The sequence below is a fragment of the Rhinatrema bivittatum genome, chromosome 14 (genome assembly GCF_901001135.1).
Source record: "Rhinatrema bivittatum chromosome 14, aRhiBiv1.1, whole genome shotgun sequence".
Lineage (NCBI taxonomy): Eukaryota > Metazoa > Chordata > Amphibia > Gymnophiona > Rhinatrematidae > Rhinatrema > Rhinatrema bivittatum.
The window spans coordinates 70,479,063-70,496,620 of record NC_042628.1 but is presented as its reverse complement, the minus strand read 5'-3'; the positions used below and the strand labels follow the sequence as shown (position 1 = coordinate 70,496,620).

General features: G+C 47.9%; 1 protein-coding gene across 3 annotated transcripts in view; it reads right to left on the bottom strand.

Annotated features, from left to right (window-relative positions):
* Positions 1 to 17,558, bottom strand: part of LOC115076192 (lens fiber membrane intrinsic protein-like) — a 58,456-nt gene that overhangs the window by 4,755 nt on the left and 36,143 nt on the right. For all 3 annotated transcript variants that reach the window (XM_029577364.1, XM_029577363.1, XM_029577365.1), the window contains exons 2-3: positions 16,415 to 16,600; positions 4,509 to 4,655 (exon numbers count right to left, since the gene is read on the bottom strand). In XM_029577364.1, coding sequence (XP_029433224.1) covers positions 4,509 to 4,655; positions 16,415 to 16,577 — 310 coding nt within the window. In that variant the 5' untranslated portion in view covers positions 16,578 to 16,600. The remainder of the gene's footprint in view (positions 1 to 4,508; positions 4,656 to 16,414; positions 16,601 to 17,558) is intronic.

Below are 17,558 nucleotides of genomic sequence, written 5' to 3'. Positions count from 1 at the left end.
CTCTCGGCTCCCAATCCACAGGAGTGTACAAGACAATATTTGAGGTGCTCAAGCACCCACAGAACTGGCACCTATGGTATGCTCTTGCCATAGGCTCTCTGATGCACTCTGCATTCATTCCTGTCAGGCTTTGCTTTTGATTTCTGCCACTTTCGTTCATTTCCTGCCAGAGTACCAAGGGGCTGGATTGGATTTCTTGATGCATTCCAATTGTCTGCTAGGATGGCAGAAGGGGCAGTTACTTCCCCTAGCCTAATCCTATGATGGGAATATCTCAACGAGAATGCGTACCTACATTTACCTACATACAGAGTGGATAATTTTAATAATGCCTTTTCACCTGTGTACATAGTCATTTACATGGGTAAATTATTTTTGAAAATTGCCCTCAGAGAGCAATTTTTATACAGCTCACATTGCTTGCAGATCTGCATACATTTTCTTGCCTGCCACCTATACCTGTATTGTGAACAGTACAGGTAATTTTACCCTCAGTGAAAGGAGTGGGCCATTTTCAACAGGCCTTTTCCTGCACGTAAACAACTGATTATCCATGGCAAAAGCATTGAAAATTATCTTCATATTGACTTAGACCTTGGAGTTCACTATAAAATTTATGCTGATGATATTCAATTCTGTTTTCTTCTCAAGGAAACATGGGTCCTGACAGAATCTTTCCTCACCAACTGTCTTACAACAATCCAAAAATGGTTGCACAGCAATAAATTAGCTCTCAACATATCTAAAATGGAAATCATTGTGTTATCACGCCACCCAGTTGTTGACGTTCCCAACCATATCTCTTTTGATTCCCATTCCATCTTCATCTCCCAAAGTGTATGAAATTTGAGAGTCACTATTGACCCCTCTCTCTCCATGCGCAACCATATAAGTTCTATTACCAACTGCTCCTTCTACAAACTATGCTTTATCACCTATCGGGTCTGTCCTTTGGGTCAGTCCTTCAATCTACTATTCTCTGAGTTAGATTACTGCAACTCCCTCCTGTCAGGTCCACCTTTATACGCTACCCATCCACTACAGATCATACAAAACTCAGCAGCAAGACTTCTTACAAGCACTTCCATGCACAATCATATCTCTCCTGTACTCAAAGCTCTTCACTGGCTCCCTACCGAATACAATATAAGCTTACCATGAGCATTCACTCCTTGATCCCCATGGCTCTCCTCAACAATAAAATTCCATGCCCCCTCCCGATCATTCAGATTGGCTAACCTAATACTACTAGATGCTCCACCTCCAAAACTCACCTTGAGGAAACCAGAGAACGTGCATTCTTCTCTGCAGGACCACTCCTATGGAACAGCCTACCTTAGGAACTACGATGTCTCCAAGAAAGAACTTTCCTTTAAAAAGCCCTAAAAACTTTCCTCTTCAAGAAAGCATTTCCCAACCTAAATGACAATGGACTACCCCCAAAATGTCCCCCTTAGAGGATTCTACTTAGCTTACTCCTCCCCTCTCCTCTTGCCCCAATTGCAATGGAACTTACTCCCTAGGTGCTTGTTTGTTTTCTCCCCCTTCTCCTAAAATGTATTCATTGTCCTGTTCCCTCCTTTCATCTGTCTGTGTATGTTTATATTGTACCCCGCTCTGAATGTAGGAAGGGTGGGTAATGAATGTTTTCAAATAAATAAATGTTAAAAAATATATGAAAATAACAAGGTCAAAATTCTGCAACAGGGTGTCTATGTACGTTATCTGGATCATTTAAACCGACACTGCTGAATATACCCAGCTAAAGGCCCGTTATCCAAATAACCATCAAACCATGAAATTTCTTATAATATCCTGTCATTTTTGATAGGTAGTTTTAAAATTCATGAGGGGGTCCATTTTCAGCTATTGAGTGGCTCGGCTAGTTAGCTGGATAAACATAGCTGGTATGTCTAATTGGATAACTTTAGGACAGCCCTATGCCCTGACCAGAGTTAGCCGCATAGGTTAAGCAGCTAACTCCACCTGGAAATGCTCCCGTCCCGCCAACACCCCCAACTTATTTATTCATCTAAATGCTTTTGAATATCGACCTCATTTCTTGTATGTTGCACTGGAGGTGGATCCTTAGGCTGAGGTGGAGTTGACGCTACCCGTGAGCAGGGGCCCTCGGGTCCCCACCATCAGCAGGTGGAGTGGGCTGAAGCTAGAGGCCACTGGAGCTTCACCTATACCAGACCACGTTCCCCTCGGGTTGAGCCTTTGGGTGCAGGGGCCGGCAGGACAGGCGGGCCTTGAGTTTGTATGACAACGGAGGATGGTTCAGCCCAGCCAGCAGATGGCGTGGTTCTACCCCGGACGGGTTATGGAACAGAAACTCAAGCACTAAGGAACAAGGGGTGGCTGGAGGTGCCTGAGCAAGGAAAGTCCAAAGCCTCAAGAGTCCATGTCCAGAGGATAGAGACAGGGGCATCACTGGCAAGCTAGGATGGAAGTTGGCAGCCAATGGGAGGTGTAGCAAGCTGAAAGAGAGTCTATAACAATGTCATCTGTAGGCAAGGGTCAGGGCGCGAAGAAGGCAGGTGAAGTCAGGCGTAGCAAGGGTCAAGGCTAGGAGAAGGCAGGTGTAGTCAGGCGTAGCAATGGTCAAGGCTCGGAGAAGGCAAGCATAGTCAGGCGTAGCAATGGTCAAGGCTCGGAGAAGGCAGGTATGGTCAGATGTAGCAATAAAGGCTCGGAGAAGGCAAGCTTGGTCAAACGTAGCAGAGGTCAGGCTTGGAAAAGGCAGGCGAAGTCAAACGTAGCAGAGGTCAATACCAGGAAGTCAATCAATGCAGGAAGATGAGACAAACACAGGAGCCAGGAATGGAAGACACAGGAACAGGATCAGGAAACACAAAAAGGCAACGAGCACTTGGAAACCAGGAATAGGCAAACCAAGGAGACCTGTTGCAAAGGCAAAGCTTCTGTGGAAAACCAGGGAATTTATATGATACAGGACATGATGTCATCATCCGGGGTCCGCGGCCTGGTTCCCGACGTGGGCCCTTTAAAGGTCTCAGGGTGTCGCGCGTGCCTAGAGGGAGGCGCAGCGCCACTGGAGGCGTCTCTCCATTGACCACACGGAGAGACTCGGCGGACGGAGATGTCCCGGCTGGAGAACCCGGGAGGAGATGCAGGGCCGGAGGCGCTGGTAGACACCCGAGGTCGAAGCCGGAGGCCCACCGCTGCCAGGGACAAGGAACTGACTCCCACAGGCTGCGCAGCAAGGTACGAGGGCCGCACCATGGGGTTGCTGCGGGCGGCGAGCGTAACATTAAGTGTGTTTTTATACTATTACATATGAAAAGAGAACTGGGAAGAGAATACTTTTCTTAGATTCAACCCATGATGTTATTGATTGAACAGCAAAAAAAATGTTAAAGGTAACCATTGCTGAAGAAGTGTTTACATGGAAGATTTTTGGCCTAATGATCATTGTTTGGTCAAAAGTGTCAATTTGACCTCAGGTTTTTGTAAAAATGTAGAATTCTAGTTAATAAGTTAAGCCAATCATTTTATAGGTTGGAAAAATGTAAATGCAGATCGAAGGCAATTTATAATCACCAGTTCCACTGTCATCATTCCCTTTATCACCTCTCAGCTTAATTGTCATTATTCCCATCATCAACATTACTTCCAGCCCAATTATTATCATCCTATTCAACATCCCCTCCAGCCTCATTCTCTTCATCCCCATTATCACCATCCCTAGCATCATCAACCCATCAAATTCATCCCTACAATCATCACCTCATCATAATCACCTCCAGCCCCATTATCACCGCCACCTCATCAACCTGATAATCATCACCTCCAGATCCAGTAACATCACCTCCCATTCCACTGTCATCATCATCCCTTCTGGTTCCCCTATCATAATCCCTATCACATCACCTCCAGCCTCACTGTCATCTTTCACATCATCATCATTACCTCCAGCCTCATTATTGTCATCCCCATCACCATATGCCCATTATAATTACTCCCATCATTACTGCCAGCTGCACTGCCACCTTCTGCCCCAGCATTATCACCTCCAGCCCACTGTCATAGCCTATCATTACCTTCAGTTCTACTATTATCACTATTGTCATCTCCATCATCATCATTCCCATCATCTCCTCCAGCCCCACTATCATCCCCATTACCACCTCCAGCCCCAGTGTTGCCATCCCCATCATCATAATCCCCATCATCACCTCCAGCCTCCCTATCATCAACCCCATCATGATCATGCACAGCCCCATTATCCCCATCACTGCCAGTCCCCACCATCATGGACAACCACCTCCACTATCAAATTATCTAACAGTCACCCTCAAACCAACTTCAATGTCTTTTGTTTAATACTAACTGAAAGTAGCTCTGCCAACTCTGTGATCATCTGACCAAATCCAGACGTTTGCAGTGTCAGAGCATCAGCAAACATGTGTTTCAGCATTTAGAATACAAGTCCCCCGAGCTTAAATTAAAAAACGGTTCTCGTGATTTTCAATAGCACTTACCTGATACAAAACTTAAAATGGCAGCAATCAGCACTTTACTGAACTTGCCAAGGAAAGGACTGTTGAAGGAGGAGAATGCTAAGATTCCAGCAGAGGAGGCAGCAATACAGGAGAAAATGATGAATGTTCTGGTGACATCAAGGAATCCTAAAAAGGACAAACAAGCAGATGGACAGATATTTCATGATGCCTCGTTTCCTTCGTTCAGGGCTCAAGCCTTGAGCATAGATGTTTCCAACCTGTGCCCGCTTAATCCCCCTTTACTTGTCTTCATTCTGTACATGGTTTTGATATTCATTTCTGAGATGGGTTTTCCTTCTAAGAAATTAGACAAGAACTGGTGTTAGCTGTTGACCACAGGCACCTACCAAGAACAGGGCAGCTTTTCACATGGAAGTGGCTTACCAGTGACGAAAGGTGGAATTTACTCCAATGAAATGAAAATGCTCAATGTGGGCTGTCCTGGTGGCTTAGTGGCAAGTGCTGGGCAATGCCAGGTGGAAGAGCCGGATTCAGTGCTCAGGCTGGGGGTGCCGCAGAGGCGGCGTTCTCAGCCAGAGTTTGCGCTTAGATTTGCTGTTAGTTAAGCGTGCAAGGGAGGGCCTGGGAAACAGCAGACATGAATTCTGCAGAGACACGGGGTTCATTTTAGCTAGAAAGGGGCATCCCACATCTGTCTTGTAATTGTGTGCACGGAGCCTTTCTTTCTCTTTCCTTTCCTATTACTTTTCGTTTCTTTAAAATGAAGACACAAACAGCATAATCCCCCTCTTGGGCTCAATGCCAGCAGCCGCCTCGGACCCCTCCCCTACCTTTTAACCCAATTGTGGTTTAAATGGGGCAGGCACGATCCCTCCAGTGGCAGCTGCTCCACTGCTGCTGTTTTCCAAAATGGTGATGCTCACTTCATGCCACTGAAAATTCCATTCCTGGGAACTCTCCAGAATTCCACAGGAATTGCTGGTTCTCCGGGCCAACATCTGAAAACTCCGGGGGGCGGGGGATCCTGTCCTCCCCAGCCAAGAAAAGACCCCATAACCACCGGGAGGGATCCCATCCCGCCCAGCGCAAGAAGGGAAGATGCCTGCGGTCAGGCCTGGCGCTAATGGCTCTGCACACCCGGAAGGGGCAATGACAGCCAAGAAGAGGAGGAGGGCCGCAGTCAAAATGAACAGGAGGGCAGCGAGGCTGCCGGTGGACCCCATCCCATCGGCGGCTGAAATGAAGAGGAGGAGACGCACAAGGAGGGAGCCCATTCTCCTGCTTCTCTGTGCCGGCGCTGGATATTCAAACCAGGTGCACCTAGCACTACTCTATGCACAAGATCAGCAAAGAGGAAGTGCTAGCCCCGTGAGATTTGACGATGTAGGAGTTAACTTCTGAGGGTAAAAATGTGTGCATTAGGAGGTAATAGCTAACAGCCTCATCAACGTGAATTTACATGTGATGAATGCTATTAGCTTCGCAGAGGGTTGGATATGCGTTTTCCAACGCGTTAATCCCCTTATAGTGCACTGTATTGCATTGGCCTGAAAGAGGAGTAGCAGAATGGGCTCCCCTGTCTGCTCCCGATGGTGTGTGTCTGTGTGTGTGTGAATGAAGGAATGAATGAGAGCCTGCCTGGATGTGTGTGAGTGAATGGGAACCTGCTAGTGTGTGTGTGTGTGTGAATGGGAACCTGCCTGGGTGGGTGTATGTGAATGGCAACCTAACTGGGTTGTGTGTATGTGAATAGGAATCTGCCTCATTGTGTATTTGTGTGAATAGGAACCTGACTGGGGGGGGGGGATATGTATGTGTGAATGGGAACCCCCTTGACTGGGTGTGTGTGTCTGTGTGAATGAGAACCTGCCTGGATATGTGTGTGTGTGTTATTGGGAACGTGCTTCTGTGTGTCTGTTTGTGTGTGTCTGTGTGAATGACAACCTGCCTGGATATGTGTGTGTGTGTTATTGGGAACGTGCCTCTGTGTGTGTGTTTGTGTGTGTGTGTGTGTGTGTGAATGAGAACATGCCTGGGTGTGTGTGGGTGTGTGTGAGAATGGGAACTTGAATGGTTGTGTGTTTATTGTGTGTGTGAATGAGAACCTGCCTGGGGGGGGGGGGGTGGTGGTGTGAATGAGAACTTGACTGGGTATGTATGTGTGTGTGTGTGTGTCTGTGTGTCTGTGTGTGAATAAGAACCTGCCGGGGGGTATATGTATGTGTGAATGGGAACCTGGCTGGGTATGTGTGTGTGTGTGTGTGTGTGTGTGTGTGTGTGAATGGCAACCTAACTGGGTTGTGTGTATGTGAATAGGAATCTGCCTCAGTGTGTATTTGTGTGAATAGGAACCTGACCTGGGGGGGGGGGGTATGTATGTGTGAATGGGAACTTGACTAGGGGTGTATGTGTGTGTGTGTGAATGGGAACCCCCTTGACTGGGTGTGTGTGTGTGTGTGTGAATGGGAACTTGAATGGTTGTGTATATATTGTGTGTGTGTGAATGAGAACCTGCCTGGATATGTGTGTGTGTGTTATTGGGAACATGCCTCTGTGTGTGTGTATGTGTGAATGAGAACCTGCCTCTGTGTGTGTGTGTGTGTGTGTGTGTGTGTGTGTGTGAATGACTGGGGGGTATGTATGTGTGAATGGGAACTTGACTGGGTATGTATGTGTGTGTGTGTGTGTGTGTGTGTGTATGTGTGAATGGGAACCTGCCTGGGTGTGTGTGTGTGTGTGTGTGTCTGTGTGAATGGCAACCTGACTGGGTGAATGTATGTGAATAGGAATCTGCCTCAGTGTGTATTTTTGTGAATAGGAACCTGACTGGAGGGAGTGTGTGTGTGTGTGTGTGTGTGTGTGTGTGTGTGTGTGTAAATGGGAACTTGATTGGGGGGGGTGTGAATGGGAACTTGACTGGGGGGTGTGCGCGTAAGGGAACTTGTCTGTGTGTGTGTGGGGGGGGGGGGAACTTATCTGGGTGTGTGGGTGTGTGTGTGAATAGGAACCTGACTGGGGGTGTGTGCGTAAGGGAACTTGACTGGGTGTGTGTGTGTGTGTGAATGGGAACTTGACTGGGGGGAGTGTGAATGGGAACTTGACTCGGTGTGTGTGTGTGTGTGTGAATGGCAATCTGACTGGGGAGGTGTGTGTTTCTGTGTGTGTAAATGGGAACTTGACTGGGTGTGTGTGAATGGAAATCTGCCTGCTTCTGTGTGTGTGTTATTGGGAACCTGCTTCTGTGTGTGTGTGTGTGTATCTGTGAATGAGAACCTGGCTGGGTATGGGTGTGTGTGTGTGTGTGTGTGTGTGTGTGTGAATGACTGGGGGGTATGTATGTGTGAACAGGAACTTGACTGAGTGTGTGTGTGTGTGTGTGTGTGTGTGTGTATATGAATGAGAACCTGCCGAGGGGTTTATTTATGTGTGAATGGGAACCTGCCTGGGTGGGTGTGTGTGTGTGTGTGAATGGCAACCTAACTGAGTTGTGTGTATCTGAATAGGAATCTGCCTCAGTGTGTATTTGTGTGAATAGGAACCTGACTGGGGGTGGGGGGTGGGGGGACTTGATTGGGGGTATGTGAATGGGAACTTGACTGGGGGATGTGTGTGTTTGTGTGTGTGTGTGTGTGAATGGCAACTTGACTGCGTATGTATGTATGTGTGTGTGTGTGTGAATGGGAACTTGACTGAGTATGTATGTATGTATGTATGTATGTGTGTGTGTGTGTGTGTGTGTGTGTATGGGAACTTATCTGGGTGTGTGTGTGAATAGGAACCTGACTGGGGGTATGTGCATAAGGGAACTTGACTGGGTGTGTGTGTGTGTGTGAATGGGAATCTGCCTGGATGTGTGTGTGTGTGAATAGGAATCTGCCTTAGTGTGTATTTGTGTGAATAGGAACCTGATTGGGGTGTGTGTGTGTGTGTGTGTGAACCAGTCTGCCTTCCTGCCTCTGTGAATATAAAAAAGGTTTGTGCCGCCCCACTAATCCACAACATGCTCAGGTTGACTGGAAATGAAGTTTTCAGGTTATGTAGTTCAGTGAATTTTCCATCCTTATTAACTTTAATTATTGGGTGTCTGTGTCTGCCATTTTGAAATATGTTATTGCTATTTGGAAAATGTTTAAAATGTTGTATGAGCTCTTAATTATTGGATGTTATTCTGTTCCTTAGCTTGTTGGAGAGAGTCATTTTTATTAGTATGGTTTTACTAATAGGATTGATTTATATTCCCTGATTTTATTGTTTGATTATTTATGAGGACGGGGGATGTTTGTTTCTCTGTTGCTGCATTACATACAGAGTCTGACTAGTTGCAGTTCCCAGTTCAGGTTTCTGTCTGTATGTCTCTGTTTACTCTTTATGGTCTCTTTATTCTGTGTTTGCTGAGGGTGAGTCTGCGTTCTGTATGTGTAACGGAGGTGGGCATTCTGCCAGCTTGCAGTTTCTGCGTAATGATTTACAGCAGCCTGGTGTGTGCTGTTTTTGCCACAATACATACAGTGGTGTTTTCAATCCTGGTGTAATATTTGCAGTGTTGCCTTTTCATAGATAGGATTGTTCCTGTTTGACTGCTGGAAATTAGTATTTTTTAGTATGAGAAGTTTACTATTTCATTATTGCTTTTTTGTTTACTGAAGACCCAACATGTTACAATAGGCCTGACACTTTATGGGTTTACTGGGTGGCACCAGAGCAGTGCATGCATTTCTGTACCACAAAAACGGTGGCAGCTACGGGGCCAGCCGGCACCATTTATACATAAACTCTGACATTGAGGTTCAGGGCGTCAGTTTTAAAAGTTTAGATTGCAGGAGGTAGCACGGCTTTTTTTTGGTGGTGAAAGGGTCCTGCGACAGAGTGTGAAACTGACGGTTTCTACTGGGAAAAAGAGCATTCTGTGGTTTAAAAAAAAAGGAGCGAGGAGAGGGCAGCAAAAATGCTAGCACTGGCCCTACCAGTGGCTGCCGGGGCATCTCACCCTGCCCAGCAGCAGAGGTGGAGGAGGGTGAGTGACTGAAAGGGAAGGGAGGAGGTGAGTGAGAGGGAAGGGGTGGGGTGGAGTGGGGGGGTGACTGAAAGGGAAGGGGGGTGAGTGACTGACTGAGGAGAGGGGAGGCGAGTGATTGGAAGGGAAAGGAAGAGGGATGAGTGAGTGAGAAGGAAGGGGGAGTAAGAAGAGAGGGTGTGTGTATGACAGAGAGAGGAGAGAGTTTGTGTACTTCCTCCTCCCTCCCTGCTGCCCCACCTCCTTTCCACTATTCCTCCACAATCTCAGGATGACTGAAAATCAAAAGTCCCCAGGTATGGAAATATCCTGCTTTGTTTCAGAGAGAAGTACACCCCTGTTGTCCTGGGGACCCTCACCCCAACAACCAGCTGGGTGGGCTCTTAGGATATCTTAGGAGTAGCCTAGTGGTTAGAGCGTGTGATTTTTATTAAAATAATCTAAGTTCCTGTGCAGTTCATGATGTCTTCCTTCTGGACGTGTTGGTTTGCATTCAGTAACGTCATCTTAGCAGCAGCCTTCATCTTTATGCGCTGTGACGAGCTGCCCTGCTTGCCTAGCAGGGGAAACCCGGACTGGATAACTCCAAGGCGAGCCAGAAGCAAACCTAGACAAGAAGAAAGGCCCTGGAGAGATAGGTGGGAAACTACATTTCCCAGAGAAACCAACGGGAAGGGGGGGGGGGGAGAGGGCTGGCACCCACTGGGAAGCGTGACCCTGGGGGACTGGATACACACAGGTAAGCCCCTGAGGAGGGGGTGGGAAGAGGAGGAGGACACAGAGGTAGATTACCCAGTAACATAAATCCAGATATGGACGTGGACTACGGGGATGGTGCTTTGAGTATTTTTTTCCTGGGCTTTGAGTTTGAGGAGGGGGAAGGCTGGTGCCTGAAAGCACAATGGTGCAGCCCAAGAAACCTTCTAAAGGTGTTTGGGCTCAAACTTCAGGTTGCGAAGGGTCGTTTTTTGGGGGTTTTTTAATGTTAAAGGAGTGTGAGTGAGTAAGCTAAAGTCTGCAGGCAGAGCTCCTGTTCTCACAGGACAGCAGGATGTTAGTCCTCACATATGGGTGACATCACAGGATGGAGCCCAATCACGGAACACTTTTGTCAAAGTTTCTAGAACTTTGACTGGCACCTACTCGGCATGCCCAGGATGGCACTAACCCTGCAACCAGCAGGGTTAGCGCCTTCAGTCTTCTTTTTTCCGCGTAGCAGTAGCCACGCGGTTTAAGGAGCTCCACAGAGATTCCTGATGGGAATTTACCTCACAGAATTACTACAAACTTTCATACCTCACAGGGGTCCCCCTTTCGAATTTTTGCTACCGCGGTACTCCGGTAAGTTTTTTTACCTGGTTCTGGTCGATTCCTGTCGAGTTTGGCCCTCGCGGCCTACTGGCCGTTAACCACACCGTGGCTCAATTTTTTCAAAAGCCATGGCATCGGGGTTCCATCGGTGCCTGGACTGTACTCGCACCATGTCCATAACAGACCCTCATAAAGTTTGTGTAATGTACCTTGGGTGCGAACATGATGTCCTGACTTGCACCAAATGTGTCTTAATGACACCAAAAGTTCGCAAAGCCAGAATGGAGAAAATGGAACTTCTCTTTCGTTCCCAAACTCCGATGCCGTCTATTGCATCGACGTCGTCCGAACTGACGCCGTCCACTTCACGCCAGCATTGGGCACAGGCCGATGGCTGTCCGGGATCGACGACTTCCTGGCCATCGGCAACCTCTACTCCCCCTCAAGATTGATGTATCGTAGAGAGAAACATTGGCATCGACTTCGCCATCTCCGAGCCACCATCGAAGAAACCCCGTCCAGAAAAGGCATCGACCCTTTCTGGGACCGGGTCACTGAGGCAACCCTCACCTGGACAGGTATTGGGAGCTGCGACTCCGCCTTTAATGGTGGTCCCTCCAGCTATGCCTCTGCCTCCTTCTTCCCTTCCGGAGCCGGGGCTGCTTGCTCCAGGTCTCCGTGAAGAGCTGGACCAGATGGTTCAGGAGGCCATCGATAAGGCGATGCACAGGTTCCAAGTTCCTCCGACACTGGTGCCGATTGTGGAACCGACCACCAATCCCATGCCAGCAGCGTTGGCACCGCTGCTCTTGAAGATGGAAGCGCTTATAGCCGCTTTTCCATCGATGGATCCTGGGTCACCGGTGGCTCTGGTGCCTTCTCCACTTACTCTTTCATCGGGAGGAGAAACACTGTTCCGTATTCCCCCATCGGGAGTCCTGCCGATGCCTCAGCCATCGATGCCGATCCGGCCATCGGCATCACCGATCCATCCATCGATGCCCTCGATGCCTTCATCGGTGCCTCCAGTACTTCCCTCGGTGCCTTCAGAGCCTAGAACAGGACCTTCAGGAATACCATCGTCCTGTCCTCCTCAGGTTCCCAGAGGGACAGGTGTTGATCCTTATGACACCTGCACTGACGATTCATCTCAAGACACCGATGATTTACCATCTCCTCCTTCTACGGAAAGCAGGAAGCGTTCTCCTCCAGAGGACTTGTCCTTCATAAATTTTGTGAAGGAAATGTCTGAGTTGGTTCCCTTCCAATTACAGACTGAACAAGATGATAGGCACCAAATGATGGAGCTGTTACAATTCCTAGATGCTCCCAAGGAAATAACCTCCATCCCTATTCATCAGGTTCTTTTGGATCTTCTCAAAACGAACTGGGAACACCCTGGTTCAGTAGCTCCAGTCAACCAAAAGGCAGATACCACTTACTTAGTCCAGTCAGCCCCAGGGTTCCAGAAACCTCAGCTGGATCACCAATCCGTGGTAGTAGAGTCTGCCCAAAAGAGGGCACGATGCTCAAAACCTCACTCTTCCTTCCCCCCCCCCCCCCCCCCCCGGGTAAGGAACAGAAATTCCTGGATGCCTGGCTGGTGTATTTTCTAGGGAAAAATGCTTATCTCTCGGATCGCCTCTTACCAGCTGTATATGACCCAGTATAATATAGGGTCTTATTCAAACAGATACAGGACTTTGCAGAGTCCCTGCCTCAGCAATTCCTGGAACAGCTTCAAACCCTGGTACACAAGGGTTTTGAAGCAGGGAAGCATGAAATAAGATCCTCTTACGATATCTTTGATACCGCTTCCAGGGTATCTGCAGCTGCCATTTCTGCAAGAAGATGGGCTTGGCTTAAGTCTTCGGACTTGCGCCCTGAAGTACAAGACAGCTTGTCCGATCTGCCTTGCATAGGAGACAATCTGTTTCGCGAACAGATCCAGCGGACGGTGGCTGAACTGAAAGAGCATCATGAGACCCTTCGCCAACTCTCTCTCATGCCTTCTGAGTATTCCTCCAAACAGCCATTCAGGAAGGATACTAAAAAGTCATTCTTCCATCCAAAGAAGTCCTATCCACCACCTTCTAGAAGTCGTTCCACGAGACCTTTCCAGAAGGCCCAGTCTCGTCAAACTCAGAAACAAAAGCTGCAACCAGCTCCTCAGCTGGGCCCTGCTTCTGGCTTTTGACTCTGCATAGAGAGCAGCAGCCAGCTTCCACTGCCTTATATACCAGTGGGGGGTCGATTGTGCCATTTCAACAACAGATGGCACACAATCACCTCAGACCAGTGGGTCCTTGCCATAATCTCTCAGGGTTATCACCTGAACTTTCTCTCCATCCCACCGGATTCCCCACCTCGGCTGACGTGGGGAACATCCGACCATTCACCACTCCTGGAACAGGAGGTTTCCCTCCTCCTCCAGTCCAGAGCAATAGAACCAGTGCCCTACTCCCAACAAGGCCTAGGATTCTATTCCCGGTACTTTCTAATCCCAAAAAAGTCAGGCGGCATTCGTCCAATTCTGGACCTAAGTGCCCTCAACAAGTACCTCCAGCGAGAAACGTTCAAGATAGTAACCTTGGGTTCCCTCTTTCCTCTTCTGCAAAGAGGAGACTGGCTCTGCTCTCTAGACCTCCAGGACGCGTACACACACATTGCGATAACTCCATCTCATCGCAGATTTCTGAGATTTCTGGTAGGCCCCAAGCACTATCAGTACCAAGTGCTGCCATTTGGCCTGGCATCTGCACCACGAGTCTTCACCAAGTGTCTCATAGTAGCAGCCTTCTCAGGACTCAAGGTGTTCACGTCTACCCCTATCTCAATGATTGGTTGATCAGAGCTCTCACTCAGCAGCTGCTCTGTCGTCCCTACATCTCACCTCACACACTCTGATTTCGCTAGGATTTCTCGTCAACTACGCGAAATCCTGCTTAGTCCTATCTCAAACTTTGTCCTTCATAGAGGCAGACTTGGACACCTTTCAAGCAAAAGCATTTCTGCCTCAACAGCAAGCTCTCACTCTCATTTCTCTCACACACCAGCTACAGATTCAGCACCGCTCAACTGCACGCCACTTCCTCATCCTGCTGGGACACATGGCGTCCTCAGAACAGGTTACTCCAATGGTCCGCTTGGCCATGAGAGTCATGCAGTGGACTCTAAGGTCACAGTGGACTCAATCCGTCCAACCACTATTGACCATTGTCCACATCACCGACCCACTTCGTCAGTCTCTAGCCTGGTGGAAAAATCAGACCAATCTCCTCCAAGGCCTACCCTTGCAGGCTCCAGACCCTCAAATAATTCTCACCACCGATGCTTCCAACCTCGGCTGGGGAGCACATGTCGCCAATTTTCAGTCCCAAGGAGCTTGGTCTCCAGAGGAAGCCAAACACCAAATCAATTTCCTGGAGCTATGAGCAATCAGATATGCTCTCAGGGTATTTCAGGATCACCTTTCCAACCAGGTCATCCTGATTCAGACAGACAACCAGGTGGCCATGTGGTACATCAACAAACAGGGAGGGACGGGCTCCTACCTACTGTGTCAGGAAGCAGCACAGATATGGGCGGAGGCCCTCTCCCATTCGATGTACCTCAGAGCCACCTACTTGCCGGAAGTGGACAATGTGTTGGTGGACAAGCTGAGTCGTGCCTTTCAACTGCACGAGAGGTCCCTCAACCCCACTGTTGAGGACTCAATATTCCAACGTTGGGGTTACCCCCCGCATAGACCTCTTTGCATCACCTCAAAACCGCAAAGTAGAGAACTTTTGCTCTCACTCACAGTCAACACTCACACCCAAGAGACGCATTCTCCCTCTCATGGGCAGCTGGTCTCTTATATGCCTTCCCTCCACTTCCACTTCTCTCAAAGACTCTTGTGAAGCTACATCAGGAGAAGGGAACCATGATCCTGATAGCACCTCACTGGCCATACCAAGTGTGGTTTCCGATTCTTCAGGACCTCTCCATTCGCAGGCACATTCCCTTGGGAATGGACCCGCTTCTGAACACTCAGAACAACGGGTGCTTGAGCCACCCCAATCTTCAGGCCTTATCCCTGATGGCCTGGATGTTGAAAGGTTGATTCTTCAACCACTCAACCTTTCGGAGCCAGTTTCCCATGTCCTCATTGCTTCACGAAAGCCTTCCACGAGAAAATCTTACCTTTACAAATGGAACAGATTTAAATCATGGTGTTCTCTTCAATCACTTGATCCCTTTACCTGTTCCACCATGAAGTTTTTGGACTATCTCTGGCACTTGTCAGAATCAGGTCTTAAAACTTCTTCCATCAGAATGCATGTCAGTGCGGTAGCTGCCTTCCATAAAGGTTTTGGGGATGTTCCTATTTCAGTACAACCCCTTGTAACACAATTTCTGAAGGACTTGCTCCACCTCAAGCCTCCTCTGCGCCCTCCAGCCCCTTCTTGGGACCTCAATCTGGTTTTGGGTCGGTTCATGAAGCCATCATTCGAGCCTCTCCAATCTTGTGATCTTCGCTATCTCACATGGAAAGTGATTTTTTTTTTGGCAATCACTTCGGCTCGCAGAGTTAGTAAAATACAGGCCCTCTACCAAATTCCACCCCAGTTGTTGTGCCTGTTGCACGCCGTTGGGTACATTTGGTGCATTGCTCGGGCAGCCTCAGCTCGGTACTCACCCATATGTGAGGACTACCATCCTGCTTGTCCTGTGAGAAAGCAAATGTTGCTTACCTGTAACAGATGTTCTCACAGGACAGCAGGATGTTAGTCCTCACAAAACCCGCCCGCCTCCCTGCGGTGTTGGGTTCGTTACGTTTTCTTATTTTATTTTTCGGCCCTGCCTGTAGCTTTTTAAACATGACTGAAGGGGGACCCCTGCTGGCTGCAGGGTTAGTGCCATGCTGGGCACTAACCCTGCAGCCAGCCCGTGATTGGGCTCCATCCTGTGATGTCACCCATATGTGAGGACTAACATCCTGCTGTCCTGTGAGAACACCTGTTACAGGTAAGCAATATTTGCTATCTGTGGACTAGGAAGCATTAGCTACAGGGTGGTGACTTTTGCAGACAAGGAAAAACCGTGTTCCTTCAGGGACCTATTGAAAGAACAATATACTGAATAAGCTTTGTTATGTTACTGCTGTTCTGGTTGACCCCTTTCTCCTGGGTCAGTACCACGGGAGGACTGGTACCCAGGTAGCCTCACCAGAGTGGACTACTTGCTGAGCAGCTTGGTTTTTCTTCCCTGCTTGGACTCCAAGAGCACTGTTGTTGGAGAGCACTGCAGAGTGGAACTGCCTCTAGAAGTCTGGGATGTCTGCAGCGAAGGCGCAGCTCTCCCTCAGGTGCCTACCCCAGGATAACTCCTATAGCATGAGTGGTAGCAGCAACACAGACCACCCTGCTTTGAAGAATGGTCAAAATGAGCAGTAACATTGCACAAGATTTCACATTTGAGAGGTAGAAGGAGGGAGAGTAAGGAGAGAGGCCATGTATGATGTGTCCTTATTGAGAGCCAGTGGGAAAGGCATGAGGAGAGGAGCAGTGTATGAACGGGCTGGAAGGATAAAACAGTGAAACAGCATAGTACTTACTAATTCCTGATGAATAATGAGAACAAAACAGCCCGCTGCATGCCAGCCAAATTCCCTCATGAGTCACTGAAGCTGAAATCCAGTAGTCACCAAATAAAGCTGTCCCCAGGAAGACAAGGCTGAAGGATAGAGCCACCAGTGCTAAGATTTTATAGCAGGTCATGGCCTGAAGAACTGGTGTGTAACCTAGAAATAAAAGGAAAGGCAAAAAGAGGAAGGTATCACATTGTTACTAACAGTCTACATCACATACACACACGCACACTCATTCACACTATCACTAACAACCAACACCACACACTCATACTATCACTAACACCCTACAGAAAACACACATCCACACACTGTCACTAGTATGCTACAGCACATACACATGCACATTCATTTATACTATCACTAACAACCAACAACACACTCATACTATCACTAACATCCTACAGCAAACACACATCCGCACACTGTCACTAGTATGCTACAGCACATACACATGCACATTCATTTATACTATCACTAACAACCAACAACACACTCATACTATCACTAACATCCTACAGCAAACACACATCCGCACACTGTCACTAGTATGCTACAGCACATACACATGCACATTCATTTATACTATCACTAGCAACCAACAACACACTCATACTATCACTAACACCCTACAGCAAACACACGTCTGCACTGTCAGTAGTATGCTACAGCACATACACACACGCACACTCATTTATACTATCACTAACAACCAACAACACACTCATACTATCAATAACACCCTACAGCAAACACACGTCTGCACTGTCAGTAGTATGCTACAGCACATCCACACACGCACACTCATTTATACTATCACTAACACTAGGGATGTGAATCGTTTTCCATATCGTCTTAACGATAGAAATCGTGTGGCAGGGCAAGAAAATCGTCTTAGGCACGATTTTTTAGTTAAAAAAATCGTTAAAAATCGTTTTTTCCGATTAGTGCGCACTAACTCGAGTTAGTGCGCACTAACTGAAAATGATACAATTTGACACTTTTCAGGTCAGTTAAGGTCAGTTTAGGAATGAATATGTATTCCTATTGGCTGCCCTCTTATTTATTCATGTTACCAAGTTTCCTACTGACAGTATATGGGGGATGGGAA